Source organism: Sorex araneus, chromosome 2 (assembly GCF_027595985.1).
Source record: "Sorex araneus isolate mSorAra2 chromosome 2, mSorAra2.pri, whole genome shotgun sequence".
NCBI lineage: Eukaryota > Metazoa > Chordata > Mammalia > Eulipotyphla > Soricidae > Sorex > Sorex araneus.
In genome coordinates this window covers 281,169,878-281,183,816 of record NC_073303.1, presented here as the reverse complement: position 1 = coordinate 281,183,816, position 13,939 = coordinate 281,169,878, and the positions used below count along the sequence as shown (strand labels likewise).

The 13,939-nt window shown below is 46.9% G+C and overlaps 2 protein-coding genes across 5 annotated transcripts in view; one reads left to right on the top strand and one right to left on the bottom strand.

Moving 5' to 3' along the window:
- Positions 1–8,625, bottom strand: part of TOPBP1 (DNA topoisomerase II binding protein 1) — a 53,959-nt gene extending 45,334 nt beyond the window's left edge. For 2 of the 4 annotated variants that reach the window (XM_055128342.1, XM_004602965.2), the window contains exons 1-3: positions 8,448–8,625; positions 7,726–7,822; positions 3,496–3,630 (exon numbers count right to left, since the gene is read on the bottom strand). In XM_055128342.1, coding sequence (XP_054984317.1) covers positions 3,496–3,630; positions 7,726–7,815 — 225 coding nt within the window. In that variant the 5' untranslated portion in view covers positions 7,816–7,822; positions 8,448–8,625. Of the gene's footprint in view, positions 1–1,151; positions 1,255–3,495; positions 3,631–7,725; positions 7,823–8,347 lie in introns of those variants that run through there. The other 2 variants (XM_055128343.1, XM_055128344.1) reach the window with 2 other exon arrangements.
- A 2,657-nt stretch (positions 8,626–11,282) lies between these two features.
- LOC101556047 (inhibitor of carbonic anhydrase-like) overlaps positions 11,283–13,939 on the top strand; it is a 40,426-nt gene continuing 37,769 nt past the window's right edge. The window contains 1 exon segment of the mRNA XM_004603228.2: positions 11,283–11,405. Within this exon segment, the coding sequence (XP_004603285.2) occupies positions 11,354–11,405 (52 nt within the window). The 5' untranslated portion in view covers positions 11,283–11,353.

Genomic DNA, 13,939 nt, shown 5'->3' with positions numbered 1-13,939 from the left:
CTTATAAAATTGTAACATTTACCATTTCTTTACAAATTGATGAACAATGGTGAATCACCAAATTGTTGTAAGGAAAAAAAATTAAGAGCATTATATAATTTCTGATACATTGCTCATGAAATCAACACACACAGAGATCAAATAATGAAGACTTTTAAAAGAAGTTCCAAGAGAATACTAACTCAAAACTGGCACATACTTTAATCTCTGAAATATACACATTCTTAAACTGATAGGGTATGAGTAATAGACCCTATAATGTAAGTGTTTCTACACACACACACATATATTTGATATATACATATATGTAAATTTTGGGTTGGCTATGCTCAGGGCTTACTACTGCTCTGATCTCAAGGAACACTCCTAGTGGGCTCGGGGGACCATCTGGGTAACGGGAATCAATCCCAGGTGGGTTGCATGCTAGACAAGTGCCCCACCCACTGTAATGCCTCCCGGCCCCCACACATATTTTTCAAACAAAGCACCCAGTCAATGAAGCAGTTTAAAAATATTACATCTAATATAACCCACTTTTAAAATACCTATCAGGTCATGAAAAGACAGTATTCCTATGCAGTTCCTATATTTATGTTCAAAATATTTTGTTGTTGCAAAGACAATACAGGTTGCTCAAAAAATAACTTTCGCTTTCATTTATTACTGAATTAAGAAAGGCAATAATCCTGCTCAATACCAGCACATTCGTGGGGCTCGAGTGATACTGCAGTGGGTAGGGCGTTTGCCTTGCACGCAGCCATCCCAGATTCAATCCCCAGCGGCCATATGGTCCCCTGAGCCCACCAGGTGTGATCTCTGAGCGCAGTCCCAAGAGTGAGGCCTGACCACAAAAGGGTGTGCCCCCATCTCCAAAAAACAAACCCCCTCCCTCAAAAATTAAAAAACCCAGCACTTTCAAGCCAGATTAGTCTACAGTTGCCAATATCACCAAGCCATGAGTGATTTAAACATCTACAGGGAAAGCATTATTGCTATATTGCTATCTTATAGTTAGCCATAAGAAAATAAAATTTTTGATGCTGAGTCTAGCTGATAAGAGTGCTATTTATACAAGAGGAGGGTAAGACAATGCTTTTGGCAAAGGTAGGCACAGACCTTCCATATATTATATAGATACTGCATCTACCTACTCTTCTATGTTTTCTTCTCCTTCAAACAAGAATCACTTCTTTGTAATCTGAATGGAATTACAGCCAGTTTACTTTTATTTCAAAGCTTCTCTCTTGTCCAGACACCAAAAAAGTAGTAATGAGTCAGTAGACTCTAAAATCAACAAAAAGAAATAAGATGGCTCATTGGTATATTAGTATTACCCATCCCCCAAGTGCTACCTTTTAGCATAAAAATTTTTAGACCATATACAAAGTATAGGTATTAAAACTCTAAGTGTAAGAAAGAGTACATAAGGTAATAAGTAATCTAGCACTCTGTTAAGACCTTTTTCTCCCTGAAACAAACACCTTGCAAATCAAATGAGATTAAGCACAACAGACTTCATTACTGAGATGTTTCTCTACCACAGAGTTCGCTTATACTAAAATTATATTCCCTGGAATAGGAAATCACTTAAATCAATCGCCTAATTTAACCTCTGTTAAATATACTACTCTAACACTCCAAAATCACTGTCATGCCCTCCACTGGACTCCATTACCTTGGGTCAACTCCAATGAAGAAATTAATCTATAAATTTCAGGTATGTGGATTTTGTGACTGAAATATCCAGGTCTTCAGAGTCAGAATGGGCTACTTTCCCCTATCTCCCTGCACTTCCAGAAGCCCTGGCAGTCATACACACACCTCAAAGCCACCACCCAGTTAAAAAAGATTTTTTTTTTTTTGGCTTTTTGGGTCACACCTGGTGCTGTTTAGGGGTTCCTCCCAGCTCTGCAATCAGGAATTATTCCTGGTGGTGCACAGAGGACCAGATGGGATGCCAGGGATCATACAGGGGTCAGCGTGTGAAAGGCAAATGCCCTTCCCACTGTATTATCAGTTCGGCCCTACCCCCAGTTAAAAATTTAACTCCAGCTTTATCACTACGTAATGTGCGACATCTCAAACTCTATTATTGAAAAATCAGCAGTAGACACTAGACTGGATGGGGTGTAGCATAGAAAGCAATCAATCTCGATTAACAAAACATAAACACAGAAGGCTTACCCTGTAACAACATCTTAGTAATCTCTTATACAGGCATTAATGGCCTCATAATGAGATACAATAATTTTCACTAACTTTCTTCTTAGGAAACATTTTTCGATCATTCTGTTAGAGAATTATTGATAACAAGCAATATAAAATAAATTAATGAGAGCCTGCTATGGGGCAGACTTAAGGGGTAGTTTGGAAAAAGTAGAGACAATGGTGAATGAAAGGTGTAATGGTGGTAGGATTGGTGTTAAAATATCAAATGTCTATAACAAATCATTGCAAATAAAGTGTAAAGGGGAAAAATTACATATGTAGGTATTACCTATCCCATGTAAACTCCAAAATATATTAATACAGAATTGTTTTAAAAGTGTTACTAGGGGGCTGGAGCGATAGCACAGCGGGTAGGGCATTTGCCTTGCACGCGGCCGACCCGGGTTCTAATCCCAGCATCCCATATGGTCCCCTGAGCACCGCCAGGAGTAATTCCTGAGTTCAGAGCCAGGAGTAACCCCTGTGCATTGCCAGGTGTGACCCAAAAACCAAAATAAATAAATAAATAAATAAATAAATAAAAGTGTTACTAATGAAGGTGAGATATGATTATTACCATAACGAGTTCCAAGTATAAAATTTAATGTAATATGCTTTAGATTCCAGAGTTGAAAATGTATATATATAAATGAGATTAGGCATTTTTTAAACATTGCATTAAATGGTTTTAATTTTCTTGTTTATATAGGTTAAAGTCATAATCACTAATTGACCCTTACTGATTCATTTTCTGATCATCTTATTTACCAGTTCTTAATAAGCAATATAAAGTAAATTTGCCATGTGCCAACGGGGCAGATTGGGACTGGGAGGGAAGCTGGGGGGACTGGTGGAGGGAAGGAAGATCATACTGACGGTGTTGGAACACTCAATGTTTGAAGTAACTACATAACAAACAACTGTGTAAATCAGTGGTTTTAAAAATTAAATAAAAATACTACCCTAGGAGCTAGACCAATAGTACGTGGGTATGGAGCTTGCCCTGCACACGGCTGACCCAGGTTTTATCCCAGGCATCCCATTTGGCCCACTGAACACTGCCAGAAGCAATCCCTGAGCAGAGGCAGGAGTAACTCCCGAACATCGCTGGGCTGGCCTTCAGAACAACCAAACAAGTAGGATTAAAGGCAGCCTTATACGTGGTCAACCCTGGCTCAATTCCCAGCACCAAGTACAGTCCCCAAGCATAGCCAGGAGCGATCCTTGAGTACAGTTAGGGATAAACCTTGATTAGATGTGGCCCCCAAATCCAAATAAATAGCAAACCTTTTTGAGGTGATCAAAGACAACACCACTAAAAGGGTCACATATATAAAGTGATCGATCATTCTCTTTTATCTTCAGTGCCTCATCTTCTGTAATAATCTGAAGATATTCTTCTGTCTGGAACTCTTTTATTGACTGAAAGAAAAAATGAAATGATATGCCTGAAATCAGTCACCAATATTTGAGTCTTATGAATTCCAACCTTCAAGATTTACATCAAATCCAGTCTGTTTTTCCCCTATGGAAAGCTACTGTGATCTCTCATCTAGACCTCTGCAGAAGCTTCCCAACTAAAACTTTCATTTTTCCCTTCCTTACCTTAAATCTATACACAAGTACTTAGTAATTTTTCAACAATATGAACAGATCATCACTCTCTTCCCCAAGTCCTCCAATGGCTCCCACCACACAGAATAAAACACACTTCAAAAAAGAAAGCGATGGCCCACAAAACCTTTACAGTCTACCCACATCTCTGATTCCTCTTTTTTTTAATGTAAGAGTAACTGCTATTTATTCAGCCACTGATTAAAATGACTGAAGCTGGCATTACTTTTTTAAAAAAAATTGATTGACTAACCATCAGATAGACCATTATAAAGCTGGTCATGACTGGGTTTCAGTCATACAGTGATCCAACACCCATCCCTCCATCAGTGTACATTCCCCATAACCAGTCGTCCCCCTTTCCCTCCCACCACCCCCAATGCCCACCTCCCCACTCTCTCGCACCCTTTCTCTCAGTCCTTGCTCTCTCAGTCCTTATCACCTCCAACCTTCCCTCCCTCCCTACCTCCCTCCCTCCCTCTCCTTTTAGTGCATTTTAGAGATCATGATGTTTGTTCAGGGCATTTAGTACTTTTATCGAGAAGGTAAGGCTGGAGTAGCTTTTTTAACAGGGTGGCAGCTTTGGGGTGTGGATATGACTGCCAAGGCTTCTGGAAATACAGGAAAGTGGGGGGAGGTAGCCCATCCCAACCCTGAGAAAGCTGGAGATTTCAGTCATAAAACCTGAATATATAAATTTTCAACAGATTAATATTTAAATGAGGTCTGACCTCATTTGGTGGGAGTCTGGCTGGGGGCATGGAGGCAATGTTGGATTGAGGGAGCAAGCGGCTGCCAATGGCTTTGCTTGGATGGGCATCAGGCTGACCCACTGACCTCTGATTTACAGTGGTCTGGTGTGGTTCCAAGATTAACTGAGGCTTTTGATCTCTTTTGAAATTTACTTATGGTCTATGAAGCAAGACCGATAAATGAGCTGATATAGCTGAGTCAGAGGTGGTTTGTGGGTGTGGTCCCACATACCTAACTTTTGACCACTTAATTTCTCAGGAAACTTGTTCTGAGTTGTTGGGGATACGGCCAGAGGCACAGTGGCAGTTTGGGGGTATCAGGAAGCCTGAAGGTACCATCAGGCTGCTGATGCACTCGCCCCACAAGTATCGGTTGACCTGCTGGCAGCACCATACCCCTGACTCTCATTCCTCTTACTTACTCTTCTAGCCACCAACCATCCTTAGGCCTGGAACAAGCTCAGATCTAGGTCTAAGAACTGTTCAAATACCACCTCATTAGAGATGGTGTTAATCATGAGATACCCACTTCTTGTTTTGTTTTGTTTTGTTTTTCTTTTGGGGCCATACCTGATCCTAGCTATGCTCATAGGATCATATGTAGTGCCCAGGAATGAACCAAGGTCGGTTGAATGAATTCAAGGCAAGTGCCTTACCTACTCACTCTTCTATCTCTCCAGTCCTCAAAATTCCTTTATTTTCCTAGTCTACTTTAAGAAGAAAAATAATGCTGGTGTTATGTTTTGTTGTCTGCTTGTTGGGCCTCTCAGGCAGTGCTCAGGAGCCCAGAGACCCCTGAGTTTTCAATTCAAAGCAAGGGCCCAAGGACGTGACACTGCTCAGGTTCCGAGGTGCCAGGGAACCCAGGCCTGTACCTGGCAGTGCATGGGGGCCATCTGGTGCAGGAAATCAAACCAACTGGGGTGCAGCCCCCAGTGTGTCCATATTGTTTCTGTCTTAGAAGAATGAGTTTCACAATGTGCTTGATACTTAGCAAAAGTGCATGTTCTGGGCAATGCTGAAGTCACACTCAAACTGACCCCCCCCATTTTTTTTTTTTTTTGCTTTTTGGGGTCACACCTGGCGATGCACAGGGGTTACTCCTGGCTCTGCACTCAGGAATTACTCCTAGTGATACTCAGGAGACCATATGGGATGCTGGGAATCAAACCCAGGTGGGCCGTGTGCAAGGCAAATGCCCTACCCACTGTGCTACTGCTCCCGCCCTTCAAACTGACCCTTTTAAAAACAATTTAGTCAGATCATTTTACTTTTGACTAAACTCTCCAATGGCTCATTTGACTGGAGGAGAGGCGTAGAGGTCAAAGTTACAACAATGGTTCTCAAGGCCCTACATAATCTCTGTAACTCATATTTTTTTAATCTGTCTCCCATCCCTTGATCACTACCCTAATATGTGTAACGATACATCAAGCACTCTCCTAGAGGCCACTGTACAATTGCTCCCTCAGTCTGGAATCTTCTTCCCTAAATATCCACAAGGTTAACCGCCTAACCTGCTTTTGGTATCTAAAATTCATCTTCTCCAGAACGCCTACCACAATCACACTATTTAAAATTGCAATCCTCCCTTCTTCCCCAACAAACATCTTTTTAGAGCCCTTTAACCCATTTTCCTTTTTCCAATAGCATATGGTAATATACTACATGGCACATGTTTTTTGGTTTTGTTTTGGGGTCACACCTGGTGGACTACTCTCAAGAGACCACACAATGTTAAGGATCAAACCCACTGTTCCCACATGCAAAGCATGTGTTTGAGTGCTCTGAACTATCTCTTGGCTGCTGATTAATATTTATTTCTTTTAATTTCTTGCAATTAGAGAAAGTACAGATAATTTTGCCTGCTCTAATATACCCAAAGCTATGTTCTATCCTATGCCTTTTAATTCTGGTTTTTGGTGCACACCCAATGGTGCTCAGAGACCATATGGGATGCCAGGGTTTGCACCTGAGTGGAGCAGGAGCAAGGTAAGCAGCCTGCCAGCTATATCTCTCCAGCCCCTATATTCTACAGTCAGAATTAAACTAAAAACTGAGGGGCTGGAGCGATAGCAGAGCGGATAGGGCGTTTGCCTTGCACGCGGCCGACCCGGGTTCTATTCCCAGCATCCCATATGGTCCCCTGAGCACCGCCAGGGATGGTTCCTGAGTGCAGAGCCAGGAGTAACCCCTATGCAGAGCCAGGTGTGACCCAGAAAGCAATAAATAAATAAATAAAATAAACTACAAACTGAGTATCAATTTATACCACAGCAACAAACTCTTTAGATCTAATCACAATGAAAATGTTCACATCAACCATGGGCATTTTTGTACGATACATTACACTTGTTGTCCTCAAAGCAATAAGCATGAGCATACACATACAATGTTATTACTGTATATTAAACCATACCCCCACGCACATATAAGTGCATGTTATAAACAGCACACCATACACTCTAGGTATCACATAGTAAACTATATCCCCCACGTTTATCATGAACACACCTGAAGGAAAAACCTAACACATCAAAGTTCCTTAAACTTCACTTTTAATTTTTTTTAATTTTAAGCAACTGTGGTTTGCATATTGTTAATGGAAAAGTTTCCTGCATGAAAAGAACCTTTTTAATGTACATAGGAATTATACTGGGGATCTTACATGAACACACATTCTCGTGAGTTGGGCCCCAAGGCTGCGTCTTTCCAACAGGCTTTCGGGTCCTCCATGCCTATGCCAGTGAGTGTGTTGAGTAGCAGGGTTCCACACTCCCGCCTGTTTCGTGCTCAACAGGATGAAACACCCGTTCCACAATTCACCAAAAATGAAGTGCGTCTGACTTAATTTTTTTCCAACGCAAAAAAAGGGCCACCTAAGTATTTTAGTTTAGCAAACAGGAGAAACTGAATTTCCCTGCATAACAAGTCAACGTGTAAACATCACAGCAAAACCTCAACACCCCCAATAAAGAGTCAACGAGACAGGAGCACCCCGTTAAGATGCGCCACAGCGCGGTCCCCACTGAAAGCCCACCGCAGTCACACTCTGGCGCAGGGTCCCCGTCAATCACGACCACACGCTCAGGGCATCACACTGGGGGCGCGGGGAGGGGCGGGGGGCTGTGCCTTTCCACACCAGTCTTACCTCAAGCGCTTTAAAAAAATTCTCGGAATTGTCGGGGGACTTGAGAAACTTCACAAGGAACGGTTCTGATTCCTGGTCACTTCCGGACATTTCCGAACTGCCAAAATAAAAACCCCAGAACCCCGACCCCAAAGGGGTCATTTTAGCAAGAAACAAACAAACAAAAAATCAAAACAAAACAGAAAGACACGCCTCCTGGGCTGAGAAGTTTAATTCTCGAAAGCCCCGACGGGACGGGTTCCTCCGGGTTCCTCCGCGCACGGCGGCCACCCGGGCCTCGCCCACCGACCCGTCCCGACGACGGGCGGGGAGAAACGCCCCCAAGGCGACAGCAAACCCTGCAAGGCTCAGGGAGTGGCCCCTCAATGGACTCCGGGGGCCGGAGCCCGGGGTGCAGGCCGCGATGGTCCCCCTAAGCTAATGGGCAGTCACTCGGGGCATCTCTGAGGGTGCCCGCGGCTTTCGGGGTGCGGTCGCCCCCTGGAAACGGACTTCACGCGTCAACACAGAGGCCGGCGGTCAGGGCCACGCCCCGTCAAGGCCGGTTCTCGCGCCCGAGTCCCCCGGTTCCGGGTGGGGGGTGGGACAGCCACCACCTCGCGGGCCTCTAAGTTCCACGTACCGGCCGCTGGACCGGTTACAGGGCGTTCGAGGAGGGCCCCGAAGGCCACCGGGGCCGCCGCCCGACCCGGAAGCGGGTGGACCAGGAGCCCGGGGCTCACCTCGGGGGCGCCCGGACTTCTTTGAGCGGAGACTTGGGCGGGCCGCGGCCCGCGGGACGGTGACTGGGCTCGGGCGCCAGCGCGGCACTCGGCGCCCAGCCCGCGGCGCCCCGGGTCCGAGACAACTGAGAACACGGAAACTGCTGCAGCTGCGGAACGACTTTCGCGCCAATGGCGCGCCCCAGGGATGCACTGCTTCCGGCGGAAGTGACGCCAGACGTGGCGACTCCCCCCGGGTGAGCGGGGCTGCCTTAAAGGCGCGGTGGGCGGGCCGCTGGTCTCAGGATGCCTAGAAGTGTTCTCTTCGCTCGTATCTTTTCACGTCCATCCCCACCCCTTTAAGTGAGCGCCTCGTTTTCTTTCTCTGCAACGAGATTGTACGGGAAAGATTCTGGGAGGGAACACAAGTCTCAGATGGCAGAGATCTGGGGGAGTGGAAGTAAACTGGACTTGTAGAATCTTGGCTATTGACGATCAATAACTTTAGCGTGTGTACTTATTTTGCACTTGACTGTGAGATTGAGAAGGGCATGACTTTGATTTGCATGGGGATACTTGAATGTTATATACCTTGTTTCAGTTAGTTTTTCTTTTCTTTTCTTTTTCTTTTTTTTTTTTTTTTGCTTTTTGGGTCACACCCAGCGATGCACAGGGGTTACTCCTGGCTTTGCACTTAGGAATTACTCCTGGCGGTGCTCAGGGACCATATGGGATGCTGGGAATCGAACCTTGGTCGGCTGCGTGCAAGGCAAACGCCCTACCCTCTGTGCTATCGCTCCAGCCCCAGTTTTTCTTTTTTTTCTCTTTTTCTCTTTTTCTTTTCTTTTTTTTTTTTTTTTTGCTTTTTGGGTCACACCCAGCAATGCACAGGGGTCACTCCTGGCTCATGCACTCAGGAATCACCCCTGGCAGTGCTCAGGGGACCATATGGGATGCTGGGATTTGAACCCGGGTCGGCCACGTGCAAGGCAAACGCCCTACCCGCTGTGCTATCACTCCAGCCCTCCCAGTTTTTCTTTTTAGAGTCTAGAGATGTTGGCAATGAGTGAGGGCCTGAGAGATGGTGCAGAGGGTAAGGCTCTTGCCTTGCACACAGATGGTGGGGGTTCAATCCCCGGTACCCCATATGGTCCCCCGAGCCTCACCAGGAGTGATTCCTGAGCAGAGAGCCAGGAGTAAGTATGCCCTAGGCACAGCCGGGTATGTCCCCAAAACCAAAATAAAGAAAGATGTCAATGAGCAAATTGGGTCAAAGAAGTATGTGGTTAAATCTACCAGAGGTGGGGTAGTAACACTAGCTTTCAGGCTCAAAAACAAAGGCCTGGGGCTGGAGAGATAATATATGGCTAGGGTGCTTCCCTTGCACATGACCCACCCAGGTTCATCCCTGACACTGCATATGGTCCCCTCTGCCCCACCAGGAGTGACCCTGAGTGTAGGTATCAGAGAAACTCAAAATTACAGTGTAACCAACACTCCCACCCAGAGATATATGGAGCAAACCCTCATATTTGAAGGTAGGATTATCAGTTGGTTCAACACTTGGGAAAACTGGTTGTATTTATTTATGCTGAATCTACGTTTACTTTTTGACCCAGCAATTGCTCTTGAAATACCTTGTGTAACTGGATACTTATATCATTCAAAGACATGAAGTAGAAAGCAGCACCCACTCTTCAAGAGAGCAGAAACTAGAGAGTACTGTGATTAACAGAAAAAGATAGGTGACACAGCACAGAATAATATGCACCACAGAAGAACATTGAAAGCAGCAAGATCAAAAGAAGAACTTACAAAGTGAAGCTCATAAAATGTACAACAGATATATAAAATTTTATGATTTTTATTTTTTGAGTTTTTGTTTTTGTTTGGGGGCCACACCCAGCAATGTTCAGGGGTTACTACTGTCTCTGCACTCAGGAACTACTCCTGGTGGTGCCCTGGGATCATATAGTATGCCAGAGATTGAACCTGTGTCATTCGTGTGCAAAGCAAATGCCCACCGGCTGCACTATTGCTTTAGCCCCTTATGGGTGTTTATTTTACTTCAACAAAAAGTTCTTATGATTTAACTTACGTTTGAAACACGTCCCCTGGGGCAGACCTCATAGGCTTCTAATAAAGTGACCTTCTCTGAGTTCTTCTGATCTCAGTCAGAAGCAGAAGCAGGGGATGCTGGCATTGGTTGGGGCTTCTGGGGTTGGGAAACCTGGTGATTTCAATAGATTTTGAGGAAAGAGTCTGGGAATACCCGAAAACCTGAAAACTTGCTCAAACTATGGTGTAGGGCTCAAATGAGGAAGGGGACTTACCTTGCAAGGAGGCTCTTTGAGCCCCAATATTGAATGGATACTCCCATCCCCACCCCCACAAGGACACTAACCTGATCACCCAGCCAGGAGTAACTCTGAGCAAAGCTGGTTGTATTTCCCCAATAATAAAGGAAAGGAAAGAAAAAAGGAATACGAAAAAAAAATGATAAGGTGGGGTATTCATTTTCACATGCTTCCTGGGACAGAGCTCGACAGTTTTTACCCAGGACCTATCCAGTCCCCAAGTCTGCAACTTTCAAACACAACAGGGCAGTTGACTACACTTGGGGGGTCTCTGGGCGCAGTGGCCCCTGGTGACTGCCCTCCGCCTGGCCGCAGCTTCTCTGTGGCTGGACGGAGTGGTCAGTCTAGCGGGCTCCTGCTGTGGCTTCACTCCTCGCAGCTCAGGGCGAGTGGCCCAGGGGTGAAGCACCTCTGCAGGGGGCAGATAGCCGGCTGCTGGCAGAGGCCAGGCGAGGTCGGGGGGTGTGGCGAGGGCGAGGGCGAGGGCAGGGCGGTCGGCCAGGAGGGCGGAGCCACCAAACTGGCTTAGGGGAGCGGGCACCGCAGGACCGTGCTCCAGAGAACGCAAGAATGCGCCCGACAATACAGCTTGTTGGTGCCCTGCTGTGCGCCTGGGCGCTGGGTGAGTGTCTGCGAGAAAGTCGGGTGAGAGGGAGCTCTGGAGGGGAGCGTGCAGAAGTGTCAGTCCCTAGAGGCCACCTGCATCTAGGGGCCTTGGAACCTTAGGTCCTAGCTCAAGTGCTTTGGACGGACATCCATCCACTGAGAACGTGCAGAACGGACAGAACGGACGCCAGGGGTGGAAAGCATGAGGAAAGCGAAGCGGTGCCGGGGGGTGGGGGGGGGGGTGGGGAGTGGGGGGGGTGCGGGGACACTAGGGCGACAACCAACCGTGGGCAGCGCTGGTGGCTGGGATGGGGTGGGGGCGGGGCGACTTTATGGGAGCTGGTGTCCGTCTTTGGCCTAGCACATCTTTGCCTTCATCCTTTTGAGCTCCCTGACCTCCACCTTGCCCCAGCTTCAAATTTCTTCAAACGGTGGGAAGGAAACCCCCCAGGAGGAGTTCTGGCTCAGGGCATTGCCGCGCAGAGGTTTCCTTCAGGGAAATACTGGGCTGTGGCCACAGTGGGGTTCCGGCACAGGTGAGTAACCGCCACGGGACCAGTGGCCACAGAGCTAAACCAATTAACTACTTACTAACCCAGGACAGTTCCTGGGGTTGTCCATCCTGTTCACAGAGAAGGAAGCAGGATCAGAGGAGGGAGGGAGTTCCCCCAGAGCTGTCGGTGGGGATAAAGCATGTCAGGTATCACCTACCAGGAATGGGGCCAGTGTACACCTGCCTTTTCGGCCATCTATCATGTCATATTGCTGGAGTGTAATATGACACAGTGGGTGGGAGCTGTCCACTGCTCATTGCTGTGTGACTCTGGGCTGAGCCTTGGCCTCTCCGAGCTGGCTTCAGTAGGAGTTGCTCCCCCCACCCCCCAACAACACACACACTGCTGCTATGAAAGTGAAATAAGCTAATGGACTTAATGACAGGGTTCGAGACACAGGTGAGTTATTGGTGGCAAAAAAAAAAACCCCAATCCTGCGCATAAATGCAGCAGGCCCCTTCTGGAGTTGGGGGGGATGTGGGGGAGTGGCAGGAAACATGGCACTCTTGACTGAGGGACAGTGAGGAAGGTGATGGTGCAGAATCCATGTGCTCAAGCCTGTGAAGACCCTGTTTCAACAACTGTTGCATCTTGTCAGGGCTCAGGTTCTCTGAACAGCTCTGGGGAAGGTGCTGTGGCGGGATGGAGAAGGCAGGAGAGCTAGGAGTGATGTGTGGGTGTATGGGCAGGGGGGCTCATGTCGGCCACACAGGGACCTCACGGGGCTGGGCAGGCTGGAAAGGGAGAGGACATCTAGAGTCCAGCCACACACACACACACACACACACACACACACACACACACACACACACGCACCCCTGCCCCCAGCTGCTCTGCAACCAGATTTGTGTTTGCTCTTTCTCCATCCCCATTCTGGCCATGTCAGACAAGGACCCAAAGTTCAATTTCCCAACAGACGATGTTTAAACAGACGATGTTTACAAGCCAGATCTCACCTCCTTCCAGGCCTCTCCACATTCCTTCCCTCTCGGCTGTTGGGTTAGGTTGGAATCCTAAAATGGGAAACTCTCCAAAGCCCAGTGGTCTTTTCTGACAAAGCCCTTCCGAGGCAAGAGACAGAGGCCATCGGATTAGCTGAAACCGAAGTGCCCCCGGGGCAGGGTACAGTCCGTGTTGAGCTTGCAAGTGCCAGCATGGGAACAGGACGGCCTGAGCCTCCTCTTTGGCCACTGTCTCTTTGATCTCTGCCTCTTGCACTTCTAGAGGATTAAGAGTTTCCATTATAGGGGCTGGAGCGATAGCACAGCGGGGAGGGCGTTTGCCTTGCACATGGCCGACCCGGGTTTGATTCTCAGCATCCCATATGGTCCCCTGAGCACCACCAGGAGTAATTCCTGAGTGCAGAGCCAGGAGTAACCCCTGTGCATTGCCGGGGTTATTGACCCAAAAAGCAAAAAAAAAAAAAAAAAAACCAAGTTTCCATTATAGGACCATAACGATAGTATGGCGAGTAGCACACTTGCACACAGCGAGCCCAGGTCTTACCATTGCCATCTCTTACGGTCTCCTGCCACTGATACGACTGATCCCTGAGCACAAAGCCAGGAGTAAGCTCTGTGCACTGCCAGGTGTGGGCCAGATAAAAGGGGTGGCTGAAAGAGTTTTCTTTTTTAATCAGTTAGTCCATTTCTCTTCAAAAAAAAAAAAGGTTAGTCTTGGGGTATGTTGGGATCGCACTTAATTTTTAGATTATTTTGAGATGTGAATTAGATGTCTCTTTTTTTTTTTTTTGCTTTTTTGGGTCACACCCAGCGATGCTCAGGGGTTACTCCTCGCTTTGCACTCAGGAATTACTCCTGGCGGCACTTGGGGGACCATATGGGATGCCGGGGATCGAACCCGGGTCAGCCGCGTGCAAGGCAAACGCCCTACCTGCTGTGCTATCGCTCCGGCCCTAGATGGTCTCATTTTAATGATACTGATTTTCTAATCCTTAAATGTCCAATTTCATTTTTATTTAGGTGGGTTTTTTTTG